Below are 15,650 nucleotides of genomic sequence, written 5' to 3'. Positions count from 1 at the left end.
GGCTCAAGCTGTATATGCAATGCTTTGTTTCCTTAAAAAAAAGCGAGACTTTTAAGTATGTGAAAAAATGTTAGCAGTATTAAAGTTGGTGATGGGTACATGAATGTTACTTATTTGTGTGTGTGAATTATTAATATTGTTTTTAAATTTATTATTAAAACAAACCTGAAATTAGTGCATGGAAAACCCAACTTGTGACAACTTGAATATGATCCAGAACTAGGCTTTCCTTGGAGAATGAAATCTAAGTTAATGGGAAAACTGATATTTGCCAATATTCAAGGCTTTACATGATTATACTGTGTATGTCTACCTTCTCTTTTTCAAAAAAGAAAAAAATTACTAAGCCACAGGAAGATGACTTTAATTGGGTAATTGAGGTTCAGATCTATAGTCTTGAAAATAATATCTCACTTACCAATGGTTTTCACTTGAACGACAGCTCTGACTGTCCATGAACTTTCATTATCCGACTGACTATAATCACATGTGTACATGCCCTGGTGAAAGTCATAAATTTCATTCAGTAACATCGGGTTGCTCTTTTTTTCATAGAGTAGTCTTCCATTCTAATCCAAGAGACATGAAAATCAAATACTTTCTTCAATCAGACAATTATCATTACTATTAATTGCACTTTTAAAAAAAACTTCACAAATTTTAATGATGAAAAGAAGAATGTCAGTCTGAGATGAGGACATAACAATCATACTACCAAATTATAAAAAGATTTTGTTCAAAATTTTATTTGTGACTTCTGGACAAGATGGAGGCATAGGTAGATATTCTTTGTCTCCTCACACAAACAAAAAAACAACAATAATAAATTTAAAAACAAAAAAATCAGAACTTCCAGAAAATTGAACTGTATGGAAGACTGACAACCAAGAAATTAAAAAAAAATGTTCACCCAGACTAGAAGGAGGGGTGGGGACAGACAGAGAGGGTGGAGAGGATGCATAGCAAGGAGGTGGCTAGTGGACCACATGAGTGAGATAGCAGCTGGCAGACCCTACAGTGTGACATTTGCGTGTGGATAAACCCGAGCAAACAACTGGAGGGTGAGACAGACCTCACAACCCAGGTTCTAGAGTGGGAAGAGCTTCAAAATCTCTGGCTATAAAAACCTATGGGGTTGCAGCATCAGGAGAAACTCCCAGCCTCACAGGAGAATTCACTGGAGAGACCCACAGGGTTCTAGAATGTATACAAACCTACCCACATGGGATTCCGCACCAGAAGGGCCCAGTTTTCTTGTGAGTACTGGGGGAAGTGACCAAAAGCTGGTGGAGAGCCAAGCAAGCGGCATTGTTCCATCTCTGATCCCACCACAACATACTACACCACAGCACAGCAATGTGAGCTGCCCCACCCTGGTGAATACCTAAGGCTTTGTCCCTTACTATATATAACAGGTACACCGAGACAAAGAAATATAGTCCAAATGAAAGAATAGATCCAAGCTCCAGAAAAACAACTAAGTGACCAGATAGCCAACCTATCAGATGCAGAATTCAAAACACTGTTAAGATGCTCACAGAAATTATTGAGTATGGTTGCAAAATAGAGGAAAAGGTGAAGACTATGCAAAGTAAAATAAAGAAAAACATACAAGGAACTAACAGTGAAGGGAAGTAAACTGGGACTCATATAAACAGTTTGGACCAGAAGGAAGAAATAAATATTCAAACAAAAGAGAATAAAGAAACAAGAATTCAGAAAAATGAGGAGAGGTTTGGGAACTTCCAGGACAACTTTAAACATTCCAACATCTGAATCATAGTGTGTCAGAAGGATAAGAGGAAGAGTGAGAAATTGAAAACTTATTTGAAAAAATAATGAAAGAAAATGTCCTCAATCTGGCAAAGAAAATGAACTTCCAGGAAGTTCAGGAAGCTCAGAGAGTCCCAGCGAAGTTGGACCCAAGGAACCAAATACCAAGACACATCATAATTACATTACCTGAGATTAAAAATAAGGAGATAATCTTAAAAGCAGCAAGAGAAAAGGAGATAGTTACCTACAAAGGAGTTCCCTAAGACTATCAGTTGAACCCTCAAAATAAATGTTACAGTCAAAAAGGGGCTGGAAAGAAGTATTCCAAGTCATGAAAGGCAAGGACCTACATCTAAGATTACTCTATTCAGCAAAGCTATCATTTAAAATGGAAGGGCAGATAAAGTGCTTCTCAGATAAGGTAAAATTAAAGGAGTTCATCATCACCATCTACTTATTATATGAAATGTTAAAGGATCTTATCTAAGAAAAAGAAGACCAAAACTATGAACAATAAAATGACAACAAACACAATAATCAACAAATGAATCTAAAAACAAAACGAAAACAAAAACAAACTAAGGAAAGAACTGGAACAGGAATAGAATCACAGAAATGGAAATCACTAGGAGGCTTGTGGGAGGAGGGGTGAGAATGGGGGAAAAAGGTACAGGGAATTAGAAACAAATGGTAGATACAAAATAGTCAGAGGAGATTAAGAATAGTATGGGAAATGGAGAAGGCAAAGAAATTATATATACAACCCATGGGCATTAACTAAAGGGCATAAATGTTAGTGGGAGGTGGGTACAGAGTAGAGGGGAATACAAGGGAAAAATGGGACAACTGTAATAACATAATAAAATATACTAAAAATTGTAAATTTTTTTCCTAAATTAAGCATTTTCAATATAATTAATTATGTGCAGATATCAGGGCACCAAATTTAATTAGCCCACCCCGCTCTAACTAATTTATTATTTTCCAAAGCATAACTCAAGCTCTGAGAATATTCTAAAAAACTCATCATTATCCGAGTAGCTAATACTTAATGAATTTTTTAAAAAATATGTGTTTATATGTCTGAAAATAGATGTAGTTCTTCTTTGTATGGGGCTAATATAAAGCTTCCTCTTTAAATAAATTTAACTTGAATAAAATAATGAAATATAAATTTAAAACATTAAGTAAATAATAGTTTTATATAAATATGACAAAGAATGACGGATGATTGAAAAATTATTTAATTCATAGTGGACTCAAAGTCTCGTGAGAATTGAAATAGATTATGAAAATTTCTTCCTCCCTTAGAACCTATCAGTGACTGTCTTTTGCCCTTAGGGATAAAGTCTAAAATTCTTTACAATCTGATCTTGCCATTGCTTCTCTGACTCATTTTCACTATTCCCCCCCTACCACTTACCATTTCTTAAATAACCATGTTATTTTTCAATCCATGCATTTGCACATGTCTCCCACCATTTTTCACAGTGAGTAGGCTGCTGCTCAATCTTCAACTCCCACTCAAGAGATAGCTCCCATGGAGCTAAGTTGTCAGGCATCACAGTATGCTTCCAGAGCAGTAAGCACACCTCCATCATGTGTGTACCCTTTGTTTAGTAATGATGTGTTTAGAGTTGAGGTATCTCCTTTGTAGTTGTTAAGAGTGTCTATGTTACAAGACATATACCTGGCCCTGAATGCACTGGGTGAAATAAACACCAATCCTTTCTCTCATTGAGCCCTCAGTCTAAGAATGCAGGCCCAGAGTAGTAAGCCAAAGTTTAATGCATGCCAGTGGCTTTAACTCAGTTCATATGAAACAGAAATACTCCCTCTGGTCCAATTAGAACTTTGAAGAATGTGTAGGAATCAGTCAATTCGAGGTAAGTGCCATTTTAAGAACATTAGAAGCAAAGCATGTATATAGGAAATAAAGCCAAGTTGAAAGGGCTGATGCATGTGGTTGTGTTTAATCTTTGGTCCCCAGTCTATGGTAGGCAGACCAGCAATAGGATGGTCTTTTTAAATGAAGACTGAGTATGCATGTATAGTTGAAAGAAAGGTTTTGAGGCATAAAAATTACATTATTAGACACTTTTTAAATGGTAACTAAGTGTTGAAGTTTTTAAAAATTTATTCAAAAACTATCATAATCACTTTTGTATCACTAGTGGCTGGGGCATAGTAGGGGCTCAGTAAATATTTGTTGAATGATTATTTTTATGCCAATAATCTTATAGCCCCTAGCCTCCATGTGGTACATGGCTTTCCAATTTCCCACTAACACCAGGAACATCTCTCTTACCACTGCAGTTAAAAGAAAAGAGACAACAGTAACAAAGAAATAACAAAAAAATAAGAGCCTATTATCCATATAGATTACAAAGTTTTTTCCCATGTTACTTCATGTGATTGTTCAAAGACTCGAACTCATTTTGCATAGAAGTTGCTTTCCATTTTATCGATAAAACACCTGAGTTTCTGCTGTTTGTGTTTTGCTCCATATTGCAAAACTAGTCAGTAAGAGAACTGAAAATTTATCTAAATTATTCTGATTTTGAGTTTCAGTTTCTGACTGAGGAATTTCCCTTCCACTTTGCTTGATGACTTGTTGAGTCAGGGATTCCCCCACTCTAAGTCTCCGGTGTGGTTCCTGTGGCTCAAGAAAGAATTTCCAGTAGATTGGCAGGCAGCAGTCTAAAGAAAGGGGTAGGGGACAGTGGGCAGAACTGATTGGAGGAGGACCTCCAGGTGTGAAGTTAATCAAGGCCAAGTGGTGGGACAGACAAGGTTAAACAATCTATCAGCTGATATTGAGGATCAAGAACCTTTTAAAAGGAATATTCAGAGCATGAAGTAAAATTCAGAGACAAAATTCTACGGTACACAGTAATAATACACAAAGAACAGAACTGGAGTGGAGGTGTGTCATAAATCTCATGAGAAAGTAATAGAAAGAAGATGCTTATTTATAACTAAGACTTCAGCTGAACCACAGGGAAGATGGGTAAAACAAAATAGACCTGATTTTTTCCATAAAAAAATTAGTACAGCTCAATGTGTACCATTAAGATTTTATGAGCTAGAATTAAAAGGAAGCACAAAAAAAAAGAGAGATAAGAAGTAAGCAATTTGTCTTCAGAATGATGGAAAACCCATTCTAATAATACAACCACACATTATTCTAGTAGCAAACAGAGGGGCTAATGGGACTGCAAAGGGGATTCTTTGTTATGTTCAGATGTAAAGAAGAAGGAGGAGGAGGAGAGGGAGAGGAGAAGCCATATACAAATAAGGAGGAACACCTCAATTTGAACCTGTATGAACAGTGTCAGTAAGTCCTAGAAAGAACTGAGGCATGAAAAAAAAAAAGCTAAGGACACTAAAACAATGTTTAAAGGTGTGTGTGAAACAAGGAGAAGAACAAAACAAAGAAAGCTCACTCTGCTAGGAACATTTATTATAATATTTTCTCTAATATCACAAATCCACTGCACTACTGGGCAATACTGCCACTCCAGGGAGCGTGATGCCCTTTGTGTTACTTTCTGCAAATGGTGCTCCCTAGAACTGGGCAACATAGGGAAGTCCTGCCTGGGCTTTTACTACCTAGTTTAGGAGGACTCTCAGTATTTATATCTTGAGTTGTATGTCCCCTGATGGACTTGATGGCTTCATATCTGTTTTAATGACTTGTTGTGTCCAGGTCTGCTTATGCCACCTCTTCTCACTCCTAATTGAATTAATGTATACTTTCTCCAACTTGCTAAATGCTGTGAATTTTTGAGCAATAAAATCCTAAAATGTGATTGTCATCTCTTTCACACCCTATATTAAAGCATTTCTTCTTTTATTTTATTTCTTGAAAATATGAGTAGCATCCATCATCTTCTTTATGTTCCCACTGATAAGTCCCTGGATCAGAAGTCACACTTGTAAACTTCGAATTACCAACAGTGGCCAACAGAGGCCAAATTACCATACAGCCAATCTGCAGCTTGTATTCCTAGCTCTAACCCTGGCTACACCAAGTAAGAACTCTTGGCCTCCACCATGCTGAGCTGCACACCACTCATGGAACATGCCCAGCATGTGTCTGTTTCCATTGATCACTTTGCATGTTCCTACCAAGTACAGTTTTACATTCTTTTGCTACAATCAACTGACAACATTTTACTTACACATAAATTGTAGACTAATACTTATGTTTTAATGTGGAAGTTAGAGACTGATAAGTTAAATGTCAATCCCTAGCCAAAGTCTTGAATGAATTATTAAATGGATGATTTATGAACACTTAAAAAAAAGAAGAGGCAGTTAATATCAGCCACTTGCTTTTTACTAACAAGAATCATGCCAGTCATCTCAATTTCTTCTGTGATAAAAGTTTTAGACCAAAGGCTTAGAGGAATACAGTAGACACACTATGTCTCAATTATGTTGTGATCTGCTCTGCCTGGTTCTAGGAATTGTAACTCTACCCCTTGTGGCTAAGGATGAATGAGTGACCTCTGGAATGTGAGCCACAGGAGACAAAGCTTGTCTCTGGTAGCAAATGCTGCCTCAGTTTCCTCCCTGCCCCCAAAACATGGTCAGAAGTCAATGACGGGTAAGACCCCTCACAGCAGAGGGCAACCTAAGCCAGATTCGATCATGTGGAAGGACTCAGGAGGCTGCAACAAAGAGCAATGGACTCTTGCCCCCAGATTTTGAGATAGCCTGAGTCCTCAAGTCCTCTGGGAGAAGAGATTCCTAGCTCTAATCCCCTTAAGCATGAATACCTGATAGGGAGGAGTGCAGCTCCTTGCCTTGCTAGAGTGTGTCCTGCGGAAAAATCTGGCATCACAAAGACTTCCTAATAAACCTGTGAAACCTGCTCTGCTAAGAGTGCTTTCATTCATATATTAAGGGTTCAAGCAAGAACTCTAAAACTCTTCCTGACAGACTCTGACTTGGACTAAGCCCTCAGATTTCTTTGAAATGTTATCTACTGTTTGATCCTTGCCGTTCTGTATTCTTGTGTTCTACAATCCAATAAAAGCCTTTGGAAGAAGGGGCTCAATGCCTTTTCCCCTGAGAAACTGGCCGCTGCTCAAGGCTTTTTTCCTCTGAGAAACTGGCCACCTCTTCTCCTCAAGCAGATCACATCATGTCTCTGTCATGTTTACTCTCATCTGTGGCACATGGGGGGACTTGTGAGCAAAGTCACCCCCACACAATTATACTGACTCATTCATAAAATACTTTTATGACCTTCTTGTTAAACAAAATGGATACATGTGAACTGAGTGATTAAATCTCTGAGTTCCTTATTTAGTTAATGGAGCAGCAATATGATGCCCCACCCCCTGCCAAGTTGTGTGTTGATTGACCATATGTAACTAGATGGATAAATCCAAAGTCAACAACTGTTCAGTATTTTTACTAAGTGCTTGAGTAAAGACCTATCATTCCTTGTAAAGGAAAGAATAAACAAATGGGATCTCATCAAAATAAAAAGCTTCTGCATGGCTAAAGAAAACAGTATTAAATTAAAAAGACAACCAACTGTATGGGAAAACATATTTGCCGATGATACCTCAGACAAAGGTTTAATCTCCAAAATATACAAAGAACTTACACAACTCCACTATAAGAAGACACCCAACCCAATTAGAAAATGGGAAAAGGACTTGAACAAACACTTCTCCAAGGAGGACATACAGAACATTCAGAGACACATGAAGAGATGTTCAATATCATTAGCTATCAGAGAGATGCAAATTAAAACCACAATGAGATACCACTTTACACCAGTCAGGATGGCTATCATAAACAAAGCAACAAACAACAAATGTTGGAGAGGGTGTGGGGGAAAAGGGGTCCTTAGTTCACTGTTGGTGGGAGTGCAGACTGGTACAACCATTATGGAAAACAGTATGGAATTTTCTCAGAAAAATAAAAATCGACCTGCCTTTTGACCCAGCAATTCCACTGCTGGGATTATAGCCTAATAATCCTAAAACATCAATATCAAAGAACCTATGCACCACAATGTTCATAGCAGCACAATTTACAATAGCCAAGAGTTGGAAGCAACCTAGGTGCCCCTCAGTAAATGAATGGATCCAAAAATTGTGGTACATATACACAATGGAATTCTATGCTGCAGAGAGAAAGAAGGAGCTACTACCCTTTGCAACAACATGGATGGAACTGGAAAGCATTATGCTGAGTGAAATAGGCCAGGTGCTGAAAGACAAATACCATATGATCTCACCTTTAACAGGAAGCTAAACAACAAAACAAACAAGCAAGCAGAAAAAAAAAACCAAAGACACTGAAATAGAGAACAAGGGGATAGTGACCAGAGGGGAGAAGGAAGGGAAGTTAAGGGTAAAAAGGGGGAGGGATTTGGAGGAACAAATAGGAAGGACACAGGGACGAGAACTAAGGGGGGTGGAAATGGGAGAGAGGTGGGAAGCAAGGGGCGGGGGAGGCTGGGATGGGAAAAATAGACAAAAAACTGTACTTGAAAAATAACTAAATAAAATTTTTAAAAAAAGACCTATCATTCCTGTACCTCATCTATAAGTCTTAAATTCTAACCACTTGATATGTAAAATGATGAACTAAAACCAACAAATTATAGTTTAATAAGAATAAATATAAAATCATAAACATAGGTTATAAATATAAAGTCTACTTTATTACCACAAAAATTGAAATTCTATGATTGTAGTTCTTATGAAAAAGATATACTCGCCAACTTAGAGTATATAGTAAATCAACTATATAGTAAACTGTACCCTAACTAATAGAAGCATAGACTGACTACACCAATATATTCAGAATAAAGAACACAACTATTTCTCTGTTTTCAATATTGGTTAGACAACATGTAGATCATAGCCTTGATCAATATTAGGAAGTTGTTCAAGATTATAAGAGGTCTGAAATATAACCTTAAGAACAATCAAATGGGCCTATGTATCCCATTTGAAACAGTTTTCAGAAATCAAATCTAAATAATGTTTACTTCTTTCCTACTTGGAATTACATTAATCTCTGGTCTAGCCAGTCTTATCATTCTCAGCAGTTCTCCATGTCAGTATGCCTACTAAATGCCATCAAGTGCTAGTTACTGTGAGAACTAGGTCAAAAGGAAATGAGAAAAAGAAGTGGCAGTTCATGTATGAAAACCCCATGGAACACAGGCCTCAGAGATGGTCAGGTAGTTACTTCAGCAGTATGGCAAGCAAACGTGGCATATGAGTGAGATTGTCTTAAACCGCCAATGGAAAAGTTATTCATGGCATAAACAAGAGTTCATGAAGAGTCTTTCTCACTGAACCTTTGTTATAATTTTCCCCAAGTCAAATATTTTTTTACCTAATGAATATAAAATGCCCTATCATTGAAATCTCTTTATGACAAGGTTATTTTTATATCAGTTCTTTAGAAATAAAGAAAATATAGAGAAAAACATAATTAGGGTATATAATAATTGACTTACTTCAAGTCCAACTTCTTCATCATTAAATAGTTCTATCATGAATCTCTGTACACTATCATGTTATCTGCAAACAATGACAGTTTTGCTTTCTCCTTTCCAATTTGGATGCCTTTTATTTTTTCTTCTTGTATGATCAATGTGGCTGGGACTTCCAATACCATGTTGAATAGAGCTAGTAAAAGTAGACATCTTCGTCTTGTTCCTGATCTTAGTGAGAAAGCTTTTAGTTTTTGCCCATTGAGTATGATGTTGGCTGTTGGTTTCTCATATCTGGCCTTTATTATGTTGAGGTATGTTCCCTCTACTCCCACTTTGCTGATTGTTTTTATCATAAATGGATGTTGTACCTTATCAAATGCTTTTTCTGCATCTATCATTTTTGTCTTTTCTTTTGTTTATGTGATGTATTACATTTACTGATTTGCAAGTATTGTACCATCCTTGCATCACTGGGATGACTCTCCCTTGGTCATGGTGTATGATCTTTTTAATGTATTGCTGGATGCGGTTTGCCAGTATTGTGTTGAGGATTTTAGTGTTTATGTTCATCAGCGATATTGGCCCGTAAGTTTATTTCTATGTTGTGTCTTTATCTACTTTTGGAATTAGGATTAATCCCAATAAAATATTGCATAGATATAGAACAAACATTTCAAAAATTTATATGGAACCATAAATGACCCAGAATAGCCTCAGCAATTTTGAGAAAGAAGAACAAAGTAGGAAGAATCACAATACCTGATATCAAACTATATTACAAGGCCACTGTAATCAAAACAGCCTGGTACTAGCATAAGAAAAGACACATAGGTCAATGGAAGACAGCCCAGAAATAAACCCAAGTTTCTATGGTCAATTTATATTCAAAGAAGGGGGCAGAATCATAAAATGGAGTTAAAAATACCTTCTTCAAGAAATGATGTTGGGAGCCCTGACTGGTGTAGTTCAGTGGATTGAGCACAGGCCTGAGAACCAGAGTATCATGGTTCGATTCCCAGTCAGGGCACAAGCCTGGGTTGCAGGCCAGTTCCCAGCAGGGGACATAGGAGAGGCAAACATACATTGATATTTCTCTACCTCTTTCCTTCCCTTCCCCTCTAAAGATAAATAAATAAAATCTTTTAAAAAATGATGTTGGGAGATCTTGACAGCTGCATGCAAAAAAAAAAAAAAAGAAACTTGATCATCAACATACACCATACACAAAAATAAGCTCAAGGTGGATAAAAGATTTAAATATAAATTGTGACACGATAAAAGTCCTAGAGGAGAACATAGGCAGGAAAATCTCAGATATTCCACACAATAATATTTTCACAGATATGTCCTCTAGAACAAGGGACATAAAGGAAAGAATAAACAAATGGGACCTCATCAAAATAAAAAGCTTCTGCATGGCTAAAGAAAACAGCAGTAAAATGAAAAAGGAACCAACCATATGGGAAATATATTTGCCAATGATACCTTGGACAAGAGTTTGATCTCCGAAATATATAAAGAACTCACATGACTCCACTCCAGGAAGACAAACAACCCAGTTAAAAAATGGGCAAAGGACTTGAACAGATGCTTCTCCAGGAAGGGCATGCAGAGGGTCCAGAGACATATGAAAAGATGCCCAGTATCACTAGCCATCAGAGAGATGCAACTTACACCATAATGAGGATACCACTTCACATCAGTCAGAATGGCCATCATAAGCAAAGCAACAAACAACAGGTACTGGAGAGGTTGTGGAGAAAAGGGAACCATAGTACACTATTGGTGGTAATACAGACTGGTGCAGCCACTGTGGAAAACGGTATGGAATTTCCTTAGAACTAAAAATGGAACTGCCTTTGGACAAAGCAATACCACTACTGGGATTATACACTTAGAATCCTAGAAACACCAATCCAAAAGAACCTATGCACTCCAGTGTTCATAGAGACACAATTTACAATAGCCAAGTGCTAGAAGCAACTTAAGTGCCCATCAGTAAATGAGTGGATCAAAAAAAACTGTGGTACATTTACACAATGGAATTCTACACAGCAGAAAGAAAGAAGACACTTCATGACAGCATGGGTGGAACTGGAGAGCATTAGCCTAAGAGAAATAAGCCAGACAGTGAAAGACAAATACCATATGATTTCACTTATAAGTGAAACCTAATCAACAAAACAAACAAGCAAACAAAATATAACCAGAAATACTGAAATAAAGAATGAACTGACAGCAACCAGAAGGGTAAGTGAAGAGGGATAATGGGGGAAAATAGGGGAAGACCCATCAAGGAACATGGATAAAGCCAAACAGGGTAGTTCAAAGGTGGGTGGTGGGGAAGGATGGGGCAGGGTACTCTGGTGGGGTGAAAATGGAGACAACTGGATGTGAACAGCAACAAAATAAAAAGAACCTCCAAATTTAAAAATTTTGACATGTCTACCAAAAATATTTTGGAAACTTTCAGAGACTGCAGCCTATAGATTTATTTCAGTTGGATATTCTGTGCACCGGGCAGGTGTATCCCTGGCAAGCAGTTTCACCTCCATTCAACAGCACCATGTTTTCATCCTCTCTGCCAGTGTTAGTGTCATCTGCTCTGAGATGTCTTAAGTGTGAGTCACCCACCACCGGAGTACCTGGGTTTTGCATGAAAGAAAAGAGCAGTGAGTACAATTCCCTGCCTAATGTAATCACTCTTAGTGTTGCTTACATGAGGTCTGAGAGGTTCCAGGTATGCATGTTTCTATGTGTGCATATGTGTGTTTGCTCATGAACACACGTACCTGCAATGGATGAAACATTGACCTCTCCAAATCTGCATCAGGAGGTACAATTTTAACAATAGCTGTTGTTTGCCTGCTTTTAGAACAGATACCTGTTCACCATTAAATGCACCATGATATTTTTTATTCAAAGCCTTGGGGAAGTGAAATAAAACTTTGTTTTGTAAATGTCATACAGCCTTAGGGTTTAGTTTACAAGGGCAATAGATGCACAAAGCTGGCAACTACTCTGTGGCTTGCTCTTACCTAAAAGTAAAAATAAGCCTTCATTTCCAGGATATGTATTTTATCTGAAATAACTGGGGCAAACTTGGTTTCCTGGGCTTGGAGCAGCCTATCTTGACATAGAAAGACATCTGTCATCCAAATTTGTAAGACATCTGTCACACAAATACTTTTGAACTAAGGGAAGTTTTATTCTTAAGAGACAACTGAAAATAATGGGCAGAACCATTGACTCCTCTTATTAACCTCCTTTTAGAGGTTACGAAATTAATGTTTCTTAAATTAGGATTTCATTGAAGCCAGCATATTTTCAGTGTCACTTTAAAATATAAATGTGATACCTTAAGCATATCACTCATCATCCATGAATACTTTTTCATAAAATAGATATAACACCTTTCCACCTATTGTCACCAGGTTTCAAGAAAATCAGGTGAGAAAATGTCTTCTCACACCACAGTAATTGTACCTTCATCAGCCTCTAATTGTTAAGTCTCGGAGCATGTAAAACCACCAAATAAACAGAGGCTGCCTTCTTGACTTCAATCAGTGGCAATTTAAAATTATTTTTTTTAATTTTAGCAAACAAATATTTTGAAGTCAAATGTAATGTTTTACATGATTTTTAAGGCAAAGTACTGGACTTTGCCTTAAAAATCATGTTAAAATTATAGCATCTGTATGAAGCAATTTTAAAAATTGTTGTAAGTTTAGGAAGTCATTTAAATTCTAATCCCTGATTCCATCATCCAGGGGTCAGCTGACATAGGACTACTTACCAAGCATTTGTATATCTCTTAGCACTTGATATAACTATAAAGCACAATGAAAATGTGAAGTGTTTGCTATGTTTACACAAATGTGGTTTATACCTCAAAGTTATTATGAAACGACTTTTCCTGCCCCCTGTTCAGTCTTTCTCTTAGTATTTCCTGGCCCCTGTTCTGTCTTTCTCCCTTCTCACTGTGTCATCTGTCACTCAGAGCCACTGAGCATTTGTCTTAAATGTCTCCCAGATGTGTCCACTTAGAAAAGTACACCACTCTCTTATTTCTTTCAGAAACCCATCAAGTATCACTTGGTGGGTGCTCTCTTCCCCTTAGCAATGCTCATTGCTTTCTAAAGGCAATAAAATGAGCTCATGTGTCCTTCTGCATTAGTGGATGTTGTAAGTTGATGTCTTAACTTCACATGTATATATTAGACTTTTAGAAATTTTCCTGGCACAATCAAAAGGATGATTCTAATAATTGGAATATCAGGCCCTGTGGCTATCTAGGGGGGAAACTATTTTAGAAGTAGGGTCTTCTTTGTAGAAATAAGGCCAACGTTTTGGAAAGTTGTAGACCTCAGATATTCAAATTAACATTCCTATATGATAGAGATGTTACCATTAAAAACCATCCTCTTGCATTAATTTTGGAAAAGTCATTCATACCTGGTACCAGGTCATCTCTGGACTCTGTGCATCCTTTTGGCAGCCAAGACTAGGGCAATATATGGAGTCAGTACTACCAAGAAGAAGGTATTGCTTATGTGGTACAGAGTTCACACAGGACATGTTTGTCTTGGACTTAACTTCTAAGACCATCTTAACACAACAGGCCTCATCCTGGGGGCTCCTAGGAGAGTCAACAAGGTCCCATAAACATAGGTATTATATCCAGATAATATGGGATTTAGTGGTGTTTTTGATAGAGAATGCATTTTGGACATACCTAATCCTGGGTCTACAAATATATGACCCAGCATTGTTGATATTCATCATCAAAAAACGTAGGGTAATGTTGTCCATGATGATGTGAGAATAGTTTTTAGTAATTTCCCTTAATGTATCTCCATTTTGAGGTTGTAGGTACCACTGGACCTCAGATAAGTCCTTACTATCACTGCAAGGCAGGCGTTCAGGGCCTTGGGTTGTTGTGAGTGAACTTCTGTGGTAGAAGTAGGATTTCTGTGGGTCTGGTAAGTCACAAAATAAGACAAATTCCTCCTCACTCTTTGCGGAATATGTCCAAAGAAATTTTTTGGTGGAGCAACCTGAAAACCACACACACACAAAAAGCAATACTGAAATGTATTAGATGAAACTCTGACTTACCTTTACAAAGAATAGTTGTATCTCTTTTCCCTTTACTGTTCCCATTTCATAGAGAAAAGGAAGTTCTCCTTCTAACCCCTCCCAGAGGACTTCAGCGTCACTGGTGGCAATAGTGGCTTCCTGGTAAAGGTGGCTGACTCACCCTTCGTTCCTCTTTGGCTATGCCCACTAAACACCTACCAAGTTGTAACTGGGTTCCCCGTCAATGCTTGGTATCAGCTAAAAGCTGTTCACTCCAATAATTTATCCTCTTGTACCCATATTAACAAGATAGAAGTGTTCTGTATTAACATGTCATGTTACTGATATATCATATATGTCACTTTAAACATTGACTACAAGATTCACAGTGTTAACAAAAAAGTGAAATCCCCTACCTGAAATATTAAATTCTTTAATTCTCTCTCCTGTGACAAGACAAAGAAATATCCATCCCAAATAAAACATTATTCTCCTTGGGTTCTGTCCCTTCAGTAACCATATTCTGTGGCCAGAGTGGAGTACATTGTGACTCAGAGCTCTACTCTGAGAATCCTCTTTGTTTCTGTAAATGGAAAATGGAGAAATCAGAACTTATGATCAAAATGCAAGTCACACAGGAAGCTTTGAAAGGGCAGATCCTTCCAAGTGAGCTGTCATATGGCCACATGTGCATGCTATTTTCAATGGTATGTAGCAGTTTCTGCATGTGTCATTTTTTATACATCTGAAGGAGGGAGAATATTTCAAGCTCATTGTATCACTTGGAGCTTTGTACCATGCAGTTCTTTTGACTCCATTTACTCACAGATTTTTTTTCAAGTTTTTATTATTTATTTTTATTTTTAAAATTTATTTTAATTGTTGTTCAAGTACAGTTTTGTGTCTTTTTATTTTCACATTGTATATATATTTCTGAGAGTAATTTGGAAAGAATTAAGTGAAAACTTTCCTTAAAAAAACTCAAGTTGAGCAAAAATGTTACATTCTCCACATTTAGGGAAACTAGTGATATATAGCTCATACCATAAAGTTTGAGACAGTCTGCACACAGATTATAAAAACTATTAGATAATAGATGATGCTTGACTCTCTGTGCCTCAAATAAGAAAGAAAAAGTTGCTCCTGAATGGCATTACCAATCCTCTGAAATATAAAAGGGGGGCAGGTCACCTCAAGAGAGAGAGTAGCCCTGACCAATGTGGCTCAGTTCGTTGAACATCATCCCACAAGGCAAAAGCTCTCTGATTTGATTCTTAGCACACAGGCCTGGGTTGTGAGTCCAGTCCCTGGTCAGGGA

At 37.3% G+C, this 15,650-nt stretch overlaps 1 protein-coding gene across 2 annotated transcripts in view; it reads right to left on the bottom strand.

Moving 5' to 3' along the window:
- Positions 1–15,650, bottom strand: part of IL18RAP (interleukin 18 receptor accessory protein) — a 35,670-nt gene that overhangs the window by 15,539 nt on the left and 4,481 nt on the right. The window contains exons 3-6 of one of the 2 annotated variants that reach the window (XM_037143394.2): positions 14,749–14,915; positions 13,989–14,310; positions 13,709–13,892; positions 419–569 (exon numbers count right to left, since the gene is read on the bottom strand). In XM_037143394.2, coding sequence (XP_036999289.2) covers positions 419–569; positions 13,709–13,892; positions 13,989–14,310; positions 14,749–14,818 — 727 coding nt within the window. In that variant the 5' untranslated portion in view covers positions 14,819–14,915. The remainder of the gene's footprint in view (positions 1–418; positions 570–13,708; positions 13,893–13,988; positions 14,311–14,748; positions 14,916–15,650) is intronic. The other variant, XM_037143395.2, reaches the window with a different exon arrangement.

The sequence above is a fragment of the Artibeus jamaicensis genome, unplaced genomic scaffold, assembly GCF_021234435.1.
Source record: "Artibeus jamaicensis isolate MK-2021 breed Jamaican fruit bat unplaced genomic scaffold, CSHL_Jam_final contig_384, whole genome shotgun sequence".
In the NCBI taxonomy this organism is placed as follows: Eukaryota; Metazoa; Chordata; class Mammalia; order Chiroptera; family Phyllostomidae; genus Artibeus; species Artibeus jamaicensis.
The sequence above is the reverse complement of the archived record's forward strand: the minus strand, read 5'-3'. Positions and strand labels throughout refer to the sequence as shown.